Source organism: Stomoxys calcitrans, chromosome 2 (genome assembly GCF_963082655.1).
Source record: "Stomoxys calcitrans chromosome 2, idStoCalc2.1, whole genome shotgun sequence".
In the NCBI taxonomy this organism is placed as follows: Eukaryota; Metazoa; Arthropoda; class Insecta; order Diptera; family Muscidae; genus Stomoxys; species Stomoxys calcitrans.
Genome location: NC_081553.1, coordinates 136,625,016 through 136,640,427, shown reverse-complemented (window position 1 = coordinate 136,640,427; position 15,412 = coordinate 136,625,016). Strand labels below are relative to the sequence as shown.

The 15,412-nt window shown below is 38.5% G+C and overlaps 2 protein-coding genes across 3 annotated transcripts; one reads left to right on the top strand and one right to left on the bottom strand.

Annotated features, from left to right (window-relative positions):
• The first annotated feature begins 5,712 nt into the window (after window positions 1–5,712).
• LOC131995081 (uncharacterized) lies at window positions 5,713–12,143 on the top strand. Of its 2 annotated transcripts, XR_009397131.1 has the most exons (4): window positions 5,713–5,845; window positions 5,928–6,337; window positions 6,420–6,531; window positions 11,679–12,143. XR_009397131.1 is itself a non-coding variant. In XM_059362875.1 (2 exons), the coding sequence occupies exons 1-2, from the start codon at window positions 6,616–6,618 to the stop codon at window positions 12,016–12,018; spliced, it is 402 nt and encodes a 133-aa protein (XP_059218858.1). In that variant the 5' UTR covers window positions 6,557–6,615; the 3' UTR covers window positions 12,019–12,143. The 2 variants fall into 2 exon arrangements, 1 of the variants encoding a protein (XP_059218858.1); XM_059362875.1 differs by lacking the exons at window positions 5,713–5,845; window positions 5,928–6,337; window positions 6,420–6,531 and adding an exon at window positions 6,557–6,677.
• A 4-nt stretch (window positions 12,144–12,147) lies between these two features.
• Window positions 12,148–14,591, bottom strand: LOC106090866 (uncharacterized). The gene is made up of 2 exons (XM_013257204.2): window positions 14,396–14,591; window positions 12,148–14,332 (listed from the first exon to the last, which is right to left on the bottom strand). The coding sequence occupies exons 1-2, from the start codon at window positions 14,482–14,484 to the stop codon at window positions 12,238–12,240; spliced, it is 2,184 nt and encodes a 727-aa protein (XP_013112658.1). The 5' UTR covers window positions 14,485–14,591; the 3' UTR covers window positions 12,148–12,237.
• Between the last annotated feature and the right edge of the window lie 821 nt (window positions 14,592–15,412).

The following is a 15,412-nucleotide window of genomic DNA, read 5'->3' as shown; positions in this document are numbered from 1 at the left end:
CTTGGACAAAAAAAGACACTTATGCAAAATTTTGTGAAAATCAGACAACAAATGCTAAATCGAATCAAGAAGTGATTCTATACCGATCCGTATACTTATCGATGATGGGTATAGCCCTTCCCCTTCTTGGCGTAGCAAATAAATGCACAAATCTATAAAACCTTGTACCACAGTGGTAGTGCAGGGTATAATTAGTTAATTTAATAATTTTTTAGTCGTATCTGAAATTTTTTCAATTTCGATCGTGATTGAAATTTTTGTCATTTTCAATTAAAAAATGAATTGATTCAATTATTTGTTTAATTGAATCTGAACTTATTTTCAATTACGATAGTGATTGAAATATTTGTTATTTTCAATTAAGAAATTAATTGATTCAATCATTTATTAATTGGATCTTAAAAGAAATTACGTGTAAAATGTGATTGAAAATTTTATCTTATTCAATTAAACAACGTAGAACAGCGTAGAACACTAACATTTTTTCTTTTGTCACTCGATACGTTCGCCAATTTAATAAAAACAGCTGTTTTCAAAGAATTGGCGAACGAATCGAATGAAAAACCAGTAAGGAAATGCAAAATTCGGGCGGTGCCGACTATATAATACCCTACAACACCTAGTGTATGTAGTACTTTTTATATGTAGAACTTATCTCGAAATCTAGTCAGACTTTAATTTGGATACCAATTGAAATAGCAATTTAGAACCTTGTAAGATTTTCCTACCATAGGACAAAAGATTTGGATTTTCACATCTTTAAAAGGCCATATCGGATAAAAGGGTATATGGGAGTTGTAACGAAACCTGTGCTAATTTTAATGACACATATGTGAAATAGAACAAATAGAACAATAGACACATAATTGAAATAGAATAGAATGGAACATTTACACCCTATAATGTAGAGATGTGACCAAAATTTTGGATTTTACTGCCTCAAAAGTCCATATCAGATGAAATATACACATTGGAGCTATATCTAAATTAGGACCGTTTTTAATGAAATTTTGCGCACGTATTGGAACGTCAATTTAAACGTCTCATGCAAAATCGGACGAAAATTGTGGATTCTACAGCCTTAAAGGGCTATATCGGATATACGATATATATGGGAGCTATATCTACATCTAAACCGATTTTTATGAAATTTTGCACACATATGAAGACGTCAAATAAAGCACCTAATGCAAAATTTTGTAAAGATCGGACCAAAATTTTGGCTTCTACAGCCTTAAAAACCCAAATCTTATTAAAGATATATATGGGAGCTATATCTAAATCTGAACCGATTTTGATGAAATTTTCCAAATATATTAAGATCAGTCACAAAACAGTCTGTACAGTATATATGGGAGCTATATCTAAATCAGGACCGATTTTTATGAAATTTTGCACACATATGTAAACCTCTAATAAAATACCCAATGCCAATTTTGTAAAGATCGGACGAAAATTGTGGATTCTACAGCCCTGAAAAGCCATATAGGATGAAAGATATATATGGGAGCTATATCTAAATCTGAACCCATTTTTTTTCAAAATCAATAGCGTTTGTCCTTGGGCTAAAAAAGTGACTTATGCAAAATTTCGTGACAATCGGACAACAAATACGACCTGCACTTTGATTACAAGAATACATGGACTCACAGACGGACATGGCTAAATCGAATCAGAGAGTGATTCTGAGTCGATCGGTATACTTATCAATGGGTCTAGCTCTTCTCCTTCTTAGCGTTGCAAACAAATGCACAAATCTATAATATATAATAGATTAGTGTTCTACGCCGTTATGTTTAATGAAGAAATATATATTGGGTTGTCCAAAAAGTAATTGCGGATTTTTCATATAGTCGGCGTTGACAAATTTTTTCACAGCTTGTGACTCTGTAATTTCATTCGTTCTTCTGTCAGTTATCAGCTGTTACTTTTAGCTTGCTTTAGAAAAAAGTGTAAAAAAAGTATATTTGATTAAGGTTCATTCTAAGTTTTATTAAAAATGCATTTACTTTATTATATATATATATATATATATATATATATATATATATATATATATATATATATATATAATATTATATATATATATATATATATATATATATATATATATATATATATATATATATATATATATATATATATATATATATATTAAAAATTGGGTTCAAGTACCTAGGAAGTCGCCCGCCCCCACCCAATCCAGACGGCATAGAGATCATATCATGTGCGGAAGATTGTACGATCATGGCATCAGCCCCCCACCCATTGTTGACATCTGCGATAGGTTGAATGTCCACTTCAACGAACTTGCCTCATATTTCGCTGCAAGAAATCTGAATATATCCGCCACCAAATCTTCAGCCACATTGTTCGCTACAAATACGAGTGAGGTGAGTACTGAGCTGACTGTGATGGTCGATTGAGAAATGATTCCGACCATCAAGTGTCCCAAAATACTTCGCGTCACGTTTGACAGCTCTTACACATTCTCCCCACATGCCACAGCAATTTGCGATAAAGTCAAAAGTAGAAACAAGGTCCTCAAGTCACTTGTTGGCAGCACATGGGGTGCAGACAAAGAAACCTTGTTGATCACGTACAAAGCAATAGGCTGGTCTGTTGTAAGTTATGCAGCGCCAGTGTGGTCTCGTCAACAGAATACCGAACTGCGACGGGCTGTCTCCTCAGTTCTCATGTGGAGACAAAGATCCTACCAGTACGAAGACATAACTACATGCTGTCTAAACAATACCTTTTGGGCTGTTATCGCAGAAGCCTTTTCCACCGCCCAGAAGCCTTAAGGTAGATCTACATGATCTAGAGCGTGAGGTTCAACGCTACAAGAGATAACCTCTAGATCAAGCGGCATATCAAGCAGGTCTAGACAACATTCATGCAGACACGGTAGCAGATGCGGTAAATGACTACCGGGTGAATGTAGTCCTTGGAGAACGACCGCTTCCCATTGCACCTGAAGAAATTGACCTCCCCCGGCAAACCAGAGTGGATATATAGACCAATCATGGCAATAAAGGGCTTAAATGAAAAAGGACTTATTTACCGACTATGATAATATGGGGCTCATATAAAAAGTATATGAGAGTATAGCACTAAGCTTATAAAGGGTGATTTTTTAGCTACAATCTTTTTGGCAACACTGTTTAAAACAGCTCACGTACGTTTCATGTTTTGTTTCACTGTCAAACATCTTCAGTTTGATCTATAATTTAACCATGAATCGTCTTACAAACGAACGACGCTTGGAGTGAAGATCAGCCAGAGCCATTGCAAGAGGTACCAATGCATCCAAAAAGTCACAGTTTAGTGCGGTTTATGGGCTAGTGGCATCATTGAACCGTACTTCTTCAAAGATGATGCGAATCGTAAGGTAACAACATTGAAGCATTTATTCGTGAAATACCGTCCGAAATGTTGGAAAGAGTATGCCAAAATTGGACTAAGCGGATGGACCATTTGAGGTGCAGTAACGGCCAATATTTGCATGAAATCATCTTCAAACATTAAAGAATCGAGCCAATAACAGAGAAATTTTTTGCTCTCAAAATTTGGCAGCAAATGTCAAGCTTATAGGTGACGGTAATTGTTTCATTTCATTTCTTCTCAAACTATCGCTACATCAGGTTTAGAAAGCTCGGCCAGCGCCGATTCCGATAAGTTTCCGTAATAAGTTGAAAACCAATTGGTCAAAATTCCGAAGACTACTCTGAAGAAGGCTTGGGCAAGATAATTAAGATTGTCCAAGCATAGAAGACATTGACGACAATGTCAACAGGATTACGAATGCAATAGTGGAGTCTTCCGAAGATAGTTGTCCTTTTCGGGAAAGGAAATCAGCCCCAGAATACCCTGGATGACCGGTGAGATTCGCCACATTTTCGCAGACTTTTTAACAGCACGTCGTAAAAAAGTGGACGTATATTGGGATGTGTATTACACACGGCTCAAGGAGTACAGTAAGATTACCAGAGCGGCAAAACGTGCCTTCTGGAAGTTATTCTGTCGATAGCGTTAATGACGCCGCCAAGATGAAAACCCCAAAAACCCATGTCCAAACTAAAACGTTAGAAGACGACATGGTAGTGAGAGCATTTTCCACAGGATACGACGAGACTCACGGAGACAACGGAATCTTGGATCGAAGGCTTATCATAACGGAAAATATGGTTAAGGAAGCCTTGAGGAGCTTCAAACCATTTAAGTCACCCGGACCTAATGGAATATTTCCAGCGTTACTACAAAAGGAGGCCGACTATCGGGCGCCTCATCTAGCCAATATTTTCACAGCGTGGCAAGGACTTGAAAATACTCCTAAAGACTGGCAGGAAGCAAGGGTGGTGTTTATACCCAAGCCCGGCAAGGCAAGTTATGCGACACTTAATGTCTACACGCCTATAAGCCTTACATCCTTTCTACTCAAAACCATGGAGATACCATGATGAAGAGTACGACATCCAGTGAACTGTTTAAATACAAACAGCATGTCTATGCCAAGGGAAGGTCGGTGGAGATTTCCCTGCACAAGATTGTGCATAAATTAGAAGAATCCATTGATGCACTTCTTGGCATCAATGGATTCTGACACTGACGGTTTGCATTGACATCGAGGGGCGTTTAATAATGTGCCGTCCGACACATTGATCTAATCCTTAGACCAGTACCGGGTGCACCGGGTCCTTAGAGACTGGATAAACCATATGCTAAGGAACAAGTGGATAAATTGCGGGTCCTATGACATAAATATAAGGGAGAAAGTGCCACAGGGCACGAAGCAGGGGGGATGTTATTGCCCGTTTTATTTGAACCCGTCTGCTATGTAGAAGATGGTATTATACGGCTAAGGAACCGAACCAGCTATACAGAGAGAGCGGAAGGGTCTTGCAGATGGCCTACGACTGAGCTAAACCTAAGGGTCTCAATGTTAACCCAGAGAAGACTGCCTGTTCACGAGGAAGTCGAAGGTGGGCCAATTTGACGGCCCACGTTTCCTCAATAGAACGATTTCGTTATCTATGTAGACGGGCTGTAGGCTGGAAATGGGTTCTGAATCCGAGGATAGTCCACCGGTTTTCAGAAGCGTGATTAGACCAGTACTTACGCTTCAGTAGTTTGGTGGACTCCGATGGAGAAAAAGTGCAACATAAGGACCATACAACAAGTTCAGAGAACCTATTGACTTGGCATATGCGGAGCGATGAGGACCACGCCCACTAGGGCACTGTAGACTATTCTAGATATCCGACCCATTGACATACAGATTAAGTGTCTGGCAGCAACTGCGGCCACGAGACTTAAGGGACAGAGTGGGCGTGGGGTCTACATTGAGTACACAGGGCTGTTTTAGACTGCCTGACCATAATACAGTCCTGCAGGCGGACTTCCGGGCGATCACGGAATGCGTGAGGTGGTGACGTGCTAACGCGAGGACGTCGAGTGTGAACATCTTTACAGATGACAGAAAAATTACCAAAAGGGCAATAACAACCAGGAGGATAAGGTCATGAATAGTCTTGCAGTGTAAGAAGGAGATTAACGCCGGGCCATAACGGAATAAGGAGAAATGAAAGGGCAACCGATTTGGCAGTGAAGACCAGAGAACTGCTGTCTATAGTCTTGGTTAAACCGAACCATTTCGGGTCGACGCAGACCGAGTTAATGGCGTGGGCGACAAACACTGTGGAGCAGCAAACAGTCGGTAGGACGCCGAAAATCCTATGCGGTGATCAAAATCGTGAGAGGACGAGCCTATTACTGAAAGGAAGGAAGGAGGTCAGTATAGCTTTTGGTGTCATAACTACGAGCTAATTTATGCAAAATGGGTACGGTAAGTAATAGCATGTGTTCGGCATGTGAGGAAGATGATGAGACGTTTGAGCTTTTCCTATGTCATTGTCCGGCTTTTGCAGCTAACGGACACCGGCGTCGACGTCGAGTGTGAACATCTTTACGGACAGAAAAATTACCATAAGGGCAATAACAACCAGGAGGGTAAGGTCACACTCTTGCAGTGTAAGAAGGATATTAACGCCGGGCCATAACGGAATAAGGAGGAATGAAAGGGCAACAGATTTGGCAGTGAAGACCAGAGAACCGCTGTCTATAGTCTTGGTTAACCCGAAGCTTTTCGGGTCGACGCAGACCGATTTAATGGCGTGGGCGACAAACACTGTGGAGCAGCAAAGAGTCGGTAGAACGGCGAAAATCCTATGCGGTGATCAAGATCGTGAGAGGACGAGCCTATTACTGAAAGGAAGGAAGGAGGTCAGTAAAGCTTTTGGTGTCATAAGTACGAGCTAATTTATGCAAAATCGGTACGGTAAGTAATAGCATGTGTTCGGCATGTGGAGAAGATGATGAGACGTTTGAGCTTTTCCTATGACATTGCCCGGCTTTTGCAGCTAACGGACACCGGTGTCGACGTCGAGTGTGAACATCTTTACGGACAGAAAAATTACCATAAGGGCAATAACAACCAGGAGGGGAGTGGTATGGAAAACAATTAAAGATTTTGTAAGTAGCATAGAATTCCTAACTTAAAATTTTCTTTTTCGAGGTTACTTTTTAGTTTGTAGAGCGCACAACTGGCTTAGGTGTATGTCCATAGTTGCATGGGGTGGATTAATATATGCGCCCTCTTTTCAACCTAACAACCAAACGTAATTATTTTTTTATACCCTCCACCATAAAATGGGGGGTATACTAATTTTGTAACTACTCGAAATATTCGTCTGAGACCCCATACAATATATATATTCTTGATCGTCGTGACATTTTATGTCGATCTAGCCATGTCCGTCCGTCCGTCTGTCTGTCGAAAGCACGCTAACTTCCGAAGGAGTAAAGCTAGCCGCTTGAAATGCACAAATACTTCTTATTAATGTAGGTCGGTTGGTATTGTAAATGGGCCATATCGGTCCATGTTTTGATATAGCTGCCATATAAACCGATTTTGGGTCTTGACTTCTTCAGCCTCTAGAGTGCGCAATTCTTATCCGATTGGAATGAAATTTTGCACGACGTGTTTTGTCATGATATCCAACAACTGTGCCAAGTATAATTCATATCGGCCCATAACCTGATATAGCTGCCATATAAACCGATCTTGGGTCTTGACTTCTAGAGCCTCTAGAGTGCGCAATTCTTATCCGATTGGAATCAAATTTCGCACGACGTGTTTTGTCATGATATCCAACAACTGTGCCAAGTATGGCTCAAATCGGTACATAACCTGATATAGCTGTCATATAAACCGATCTGGGATCTTGACTTCTTGAGCCTCTAGAGGTCGCAATTATTATCCGATTTGCCTGAAATTTTGTACGACGGATTCTCTCATGACCATCAACATTTCGCACGACGTGTTTTGTCATGATATCCAACAACTGTGCCAAGTATGGTTCAAATCGGTACATAACCTGATATAGCCGTCATATAAACCGATCTGGGATCTTGACTTCTTGAGCCTCTAGAGGTCGCAATTATTATCCGATTTGCCTGAAATTTTGTACGACGGATTCTCTCATGACCATCAACATACGTGTTTATTATGGTCTGAATCGGTCTATAGCCCGATATAGCTCCGATATAAATCGATCTCACTATTTTACTTCTTGAGCCCCCAAAGGGCGCAATTCTTATTCGAATTGGCTGACATTTTACACAGGCCTCCAACATATAATTTAATTGTGGTCCAAACCAGACCATATCTTGATATCACTCTAATGCCAGAGGAAATCTTTTCTTATATCCTTTTTTCCCAAAGAAGAGATGCCCGGAAAAGAACTCGACAAATGCGATCCATGGTGGAGGGTATATAAGATTCGGCCCGGCCGAACTTAGCACGCTTTTACTCGTTTTTCTTAAAAGCAAACAGCTTTGCCGAAATAACTAAAATAATCAAATTTACAGCAAAAAGAAAAGAAATAAAGATACACATATTGGAAGCTACGACTGCCGAAACCCTATATATGTACGTGCATTACGCCATAGCTTTCTTCACGCGAAATAAAATAATGCACATTTAGAAAATTCAAACGACGTAAACTGCTTGCGGCGTTATTCTTTCGGCCGTATTCACACAAAAATAATGGAGGCTTTATAAACGATTAATAGGCATTCTCAACAAACCTTTATTAGCCCATTCAGGTTTTACAAAAGATTGGTTCAGGGAGCATTAATTATTGTAGGCTCTGACCTTCTTCAACATACATACACTCGCAAAATAATAATACTATCTTGTAAAATATTTCGGTAAAAAAGAGAATTATTACGAGACTCTGAAAAATGATCTCCTAACGACATGGAGATAAATATATTTTATACTATTTTATTAATTAACAAAAATGCTTTAATTTTTTTTTTAATTTAATTAACATTTTTTTTTTAATTTAATTAATTTAATTAAACAAAAAAAAATGCTTTTAGTGTCTACGATACGATCAAATAGTCAAAAGCAAAAATAAACATTTTTTAATCGGTGCCTCCCATTTTGTTTGTACGGTGTGGATCAGCTGTTTGCAAATCTATTGCAATAATTAAAAATTCATTTAATTAGTTAAAATTTAATTAAAAATTAATTTAATTAGTTAAAGGCGTTAAATAAGTCAATATAAATTGTTCTAAAGTTACGTTGATCATTGCAATTTAAGATGTTCCGATGGCTATTCGTGCAGATTTTGTGATTTTGTAATAATATAGCCGGGTTTACTTTTAGTGATGCTAACTTAATATAACGCTGCACGGTTTTATAAAAAAATAATGTTTGCGTGTTTAAAACTGAATGCTTTTTATACTCCAATTGCTTGTGACAAGAACAAATGCATATGTTCTTAGTAAATTTAATTTTTTTTTAATAATTGTTAAACAAATAAGTATGATAATTTTTGTACTCAAAAAGTTGTGCAAATTGTTAATGGAAGTCGTTCCCGTGAGAGCGAGCACAATTTTGAGAGTTTGGTGATTGAGAGCTTGCAAATTTCTGCTGGAGTTTTTCTCCGGCAGAAATTTGCAACACTTAAAGCAGTTTTATGAAGTTCAGCTATTTCATAGTTGAATTAACAGGGTTGGCTCACTTGCCCAACAACAACGAAATAAACTATATAACCCTGAATATATTTCTGGACACTTCCTAGTTGAAATTCTAGTTTTTATTTGCATTATCACGTGTAGCAACCACAAGAACAAAAAATTTGTGATTAAAAATGTGTAAATGATAAATTAAAAAAATTTAAATGTGAAAAAAAGAACAAAATGTGAAAAATTTTAAAATCCAAATAAAACATCTGACGTTCTAGTGGGATTTCGAAACAACTCTAAAGTTGGTCAGTTCCATCAGCTGGGCAAGTGAGCCAACCTTGTTACATGATACAATTAAGAAGTATTGTCAATAGTACAACAACAAAAATCGACCCCCAATGGAACTACCATGAGTGACAAACGCCGTGAATTAAAATATCAAAATGATTTTGAAATAAACATTGTTTTACAACTTTCTTTATATGTGTGTGTTTTATATTTGTATTTTCATGCTTATACTAATGTTTTGTTGCTAATGTGTCGAATATCGGATCAAATAGAACATCCCCTTAAGATTTAAGAAAAAAGACTTTAACATTTAGATGTACAGGAAAATCAAAACAAAAAAAAATTACTCAGCTGTTCGCATGACTTCACCTTATACGTGCATCCTGAACTTGTTAATTCAACCATGAGCTGTTTTATGAAGTTCAGCTGTTCAGCTGTTTCAAATAAATAGCAAAAGAGAGTAAAGGCTGTTTTTACTCTCCTGCACATTTTTACTGGAAAAGCAAGCGAAGAGACCTAATGTTCATGAATACGGCTGTTTATCTATACATAATTCATCTATGTCAGAGTTGTGAAAAACATAACTTGGCAATCCTGGAGACAGATGTACACATAGATAAATTATATATTAAGGGTGATTTTTAAGGCCAATTGGAAAATTTTTCGAAAAAAACAAAATCAAAACAATTCATGAAACCTTTTAAATCGATAGTACGGTCCATATAATTTAATGCTTTAAGAGATTATTTCATGTAAATGTTGACCGTAACGGCGCCTCAAATGGTCTATCTGATTAGTCCAATTTTGACATACTCTTTTCAACATTTCGGCCGGTGTCACATGAATAGATGCTTCAATGTTGTCTTCCAATGCGTCAATTAAAGCGAGCTTGTCTGTATAGACATGAGCTTTAAAATAGCCCCACAAAAAATAGTCTAAAGGTGTTAAACCGCAAAATCTAGGCGGCCATTGACCGGTCCCGAACGTGAAATAAAATGTTCACCGAACTCGCCTCTCAATAAGTCCATTGTTACACGTGCTGTGCGGCATGTGGCACCGTCTCGTTGAAACTATATGTCACGCAAGTCAAGTTCTTGCATTTTGGGCAAAATAAAGCTGAATATCACCCCACGGTAGCGCTCACCATTCACAGTTACTTAACGATTCGCGTCATCTTTTAAGAAGTACGGTCCAATGATGCCACCAGGCTATAAACCGCAACCTGTGTCTTTTTCTGGATGCATTGGTATATCTTGCAATGCTTCTGGCCAATCTTCACTCCAAAATTGACAATTCTGCTTATATACGAATCCATTGAGCCAAAAATGCTCTTCGTCGCTGAAGAAGAAGAAGTGCGCGATGAAATTTCTTAACAGAACACGCATTTTGATAATAAAATTCAATAATTTGCAAGCGTTTGTAAGACGATTCATGGCTAAATTATAGACCAAACTGAAGATGTGTGACAGTGAAACAAAAGACGAAACGTGCGTGAGCTGTTGAAACCAGTGTTGCCGAAAAGAAAATCTCCTTATTTCGGTTGGCGATGGCGTGATCGAATGTCGAAATTTTTACAGAACGGTATTATGGTTGTCCAAGACGAAAATTCGTATACATTTTTGGTATCACATAAGTCGAATTCGACTGTCAAATTTGACAAAAAGATCGATATATAAGTGAATTGCATTACAAACTACATTACGCCTGTTTGTCGAAAGAGTATGGAACCTACTTTTATATTATTTTTTTATTTACCACAATATTTTTCTACTATAAAACTGTCGAAAGCGAATAAGTTACAGAATACAACGAAATGTGAAATTCGCCTTCGACTACGACTACTGTCGATTTTCGCCTTCGACAACGGGAATAAGGTTGAATGGCTAAAAAATCACACTTTAGATAAAGAATTTGAACTTCGCTCATAGACTGGTTGGTGGCGTTTGTGAATGTGGATAAATGAGAATTTCTAAGAACATGCCGCAAGCAGAATTCTGTTCTCAATGGCGTGCAGTTTGCGTCTCTGCAGTTTCTAAATATGCAGTTCCTTTCCCGTGAAGGAAACTAATGCGTAAATCACGTATATAGGGTTTCAGCAGTCTTATCTTCTAATATGTGTATATTTCTTTTTTTATTCCTTTTCTTTTTGCTGTAAATTTGATTATTTTATTATATTTTCGGCAGAGCTGCTTGCTTTGAAGAAATATAAAATTTTGTTATTACCGACACCCAAGGCGTATTTAATAATAAATACGTCTTGCCGACGTCTATAAAGCTTGACATTTGCTGACAAATTTTGAAAGCACAAAAATTTCTGCTATTATGTATCTTCCTTTTTGGATGTACTTTTGAAGCCTGCACTGGATACTTACCTACAAGTTCGTTGTGCTGGATGTCACTAAAATAACACAAATCCCTATCACCAGACCTACCTTCCTCAATCCTATGGCAGCCAGTTGTACGTACCGGATTGACACGGTGGAGTCCTTCATCGGCAAGGCTGCCGCCTCACTGCTACAAAAACCTGACCTTCCTAGATCAGATCAATCCAATGGCAGCCGGTTGTACCTACCGGATTGGTCAGATGTAGTCTATCATCGGCAAGGGCTGGCGCCTCAGTGTACAACACACTGCTACAACAACAATCAGACCTTCCTGGATCTGGATACTCAACAGAATCAAGCAAACGAATGATAGAACTCAACGCACTGCTGCAACAACCAGACCTCAAAAAATGTATTGTACAAACACACCCTATAATTACTTCGAGTAAATGAGCGCGCCAACTCAAGTTTTAATAAAAGTTAAATACTAAAGTACATATATTCTTTAATGGTTTATTTAAATATAATAGTTATATAGCAACAAAACTAAAAACTTAGCTGAATATTAAAACAACGTACAATAATAATCTTACAATTCACCCGTTGTTTGTGACTCGTGGTAAATATCTAAAGATCTTAATAAAGCTTCCACGGAGGGATCACGTCCGCGGAAGTGTCGAAAAACTTCAGCAGTTGGCATGGTGCTGCCTGATGAAAGGAACGTATCTTTAAATCTTTTGCCCACTAGTGACATGTCCTGGGGGCTTTCTAAAAATGCATCAGAAATATCTGCGGCTATCATTTTGGAATAGAGATGACTAAAATATGCAGCTCCCCAATCGCCAGAGAATATTTCCGTCAAGGAGCAGGGATGCGAATCTTTTTTATCCAAAGGCATACATCTATAAACGGGCCATAATTTTCTAACAATTTCCGGCCAAAAACTTTCTGACTGATGAAGTTCTATGTCTAAGTCGGACAAATAAAGTTCTTGACATAAATTATAGCCACCCAAATGTGTCTTGAGTAATCGAATATTCTTAGCCAAGTCATCGGGTATTGTTTCATCAGTTTCTATGTGACCGGATATGGTTTTCAATATAGTAGGGTCGTCCAAAAAGTTACACATTACATATCCAGCCACCTGCGAAGCGTCCCATTCCACTCCGGATAAGCCAGCCAAGTCGGTGAATGAAGATTTCGTTAAAAGGTGTTGCATTGCTGATCCAAATGTCTTGAATACCATTTTCAAGTCGTCAATATTTAGCAAATATGGCTTGTTGTCAAGTGGGGCGTTGAAATTGAATATTAAAGCACATAATGGCGAAAGGTTTGCTGAATCGTTGCGATTTCGTACACTAACCATCCAACCGTTATTCCTTCCGAATTTATTCTCTTTGGAGTAGCAGTCAACGTAAAAGCCTCCAACAGGTTGGCTGTTATTTGGATTGTCACAGTCATAAACATCAAAGTATTTGACAGATGGTTGCCATACCTGAGCTTCATTCCTTTCAACAATTTTTATATTAAACAACTTTTCACTAAGTGCGAACAAACCCGAAAATACCCTAGGAAGAGGGAAAAACAAGCGGAGTGCTTCCTCATCTAGTCTATGCTCGGAAATTAGGTATTTTCTTTGCCAGTATGTAACGTCATACAAATCTAATTTTTGTTCAAACCCACTCTTGCCAGCAAATTGTTGTAATTTTTCTATTTCCAAATATTGTGCAGGTCCTGCAAACTGTAACAATTTTGAAAATACTTGTTTGAGCTGAGGTATTTCTTTGACCATCTTTGTTTGCATGGACATCGTTGCAAAATTAGGATATCCCAATACGTTTGCTTGCCTTCTACGCAAAGCTCGAATTTTCTCCAAGTGAGTACTATTTTCCAAACTCTGCTCTACGTAATTTGACGCTTTTCGCGTATTCGCTTGCCATATATTCCAACGCTGTGTGCGATCTGGACAATACTTGAGAAACCCTTCAACAATTTGAGGTTGTAGAGTAAATTTCCATGGCCCTTGTGTCATGGGCGCATTTGAGTCAATTACTGTTGCTTCAAGCAGAGTTGAAGGAAAGTCCCGAACAAGTTGATAGTCACTGACCACGTGAGCGAAACTATGCATTGAAACGTTTACTTTGTTTTTAAAAGTAGCTCTCTCTTTACCCAATTGCATTAGTATTTCCTTAAGGCCATTGCGAGTGTCATTTTTCAAGTTCAACCCGTTAAGCTGTCCTTCTAACAAGTACTTTTGATGCAGCCTTTTCTCTTGGGTATTCTTCAAATCATCCGTCGTGTGCCTTTGCAAGGCTTCGAATAATGTTTTATTGCAGAACCTAGATGCCCTTGCATTTCTCGCTCTTTCATGTATGTTCATGTACGATTTTGTTGGGATCAGCGTACTATTTCCCAAATACAGAGCTTTCGCAATACCCCAAGTAGTGTCCAGAGGCCCTGTGACCTCATCAAATTCCTTGAATATCCGACTAACATCCACCTTCTCATGTTCCTTCAGCTCGTGCAATTCGCTCTCTACGCGTTTTACTAGTTTCTCTACTGCACCAGCCTGACTTCCAATAGCACCTAGACAATTTTCAATTGTTATGTCATTAAAGGCTGGTAAGCCATCAGGCTTTACGATAACGTCGCCCGCTTGGCATTCCTCTCCTATCTCTGGTACTCTGCAAAACAAAAAATAATTTTTTTGGTTACCTCAACCTCATGCCGGTATAAGTTCAACTTACAATACAATGTAACCATTATTTGGTTTAGTGCTGTGTAAATATCTACGAGCAGATTGGTGTTTCGCTAATTGCCGTACTGCGCTAAGCATAATTATCGGTTTTGTTATTAATAACTAATGATATTATATTTAAATTCACTATGATTTACACAATCAACGAAGTCAGCTGTGTTACTCTGACACAATCACCCTAAAGGTATTCTTCTTCCTCTGTCTGACATTCACTTAGAATGGTACATTTCTTAAAAGATAGTTTTAAACTCTCGGTCAAGGCGTATTTAATAGGTGGCCGCATCGTTTTAAATTTAAAAATGTTCAAAATTCCAAATAGCTCCAGAGGCTTTACCCACAAAACCACCAAGATGGCAGGTTTAAATAGGTTTCATTAGATTGTGTTTAGAGCACAATCACCACAAGGAAGGGTTGTGTACCCTTTTTTGACTCTCGGATATCTGTGGGATTTTCAGGTCATTTGGAAAGGACGGTTTAAGTTTGTTGGCATCGAGGTGCATACAGAATGCTGTCAAAATTGGCCAAAGGGCTTGACGTTAACCACTACTAGGTAAATTGGTATGTTCAGGGGACCTCTCCTAGATGTAATGGGGTTGATGCTCACACCACTGAAAAGCCATAGCGGACTTTGACCTTGCGCTGGACACATGGACTTTGACCTTGCGCTGGACACATGGCGGACTTAAACTCGATTTGTGGGGATGAAGAGGAGTCATAGACGGTTGAGCACCTATTGTGGGAGTGCCCTGAAATGGCGGGAGTGGGTGCAGGTTTACGATTACACAAACACGTATTTTCCAGTCTAAATCATCTTCATGCAATAGTCCATTCACCATTCTTGAATGCTATAGCTATAAATAGCATATTGGAGAGAACTTCTCCGGACCGCCTGACTATTTTTTCATGCATGTTGACTCCCAATCTTCTTCATTCTGCCTAGTATTGTACTGAGGTAAATTTTATCAGTGTACTTCTGCGCTTTTTAAATCTTTTTCGGGGCCGCACA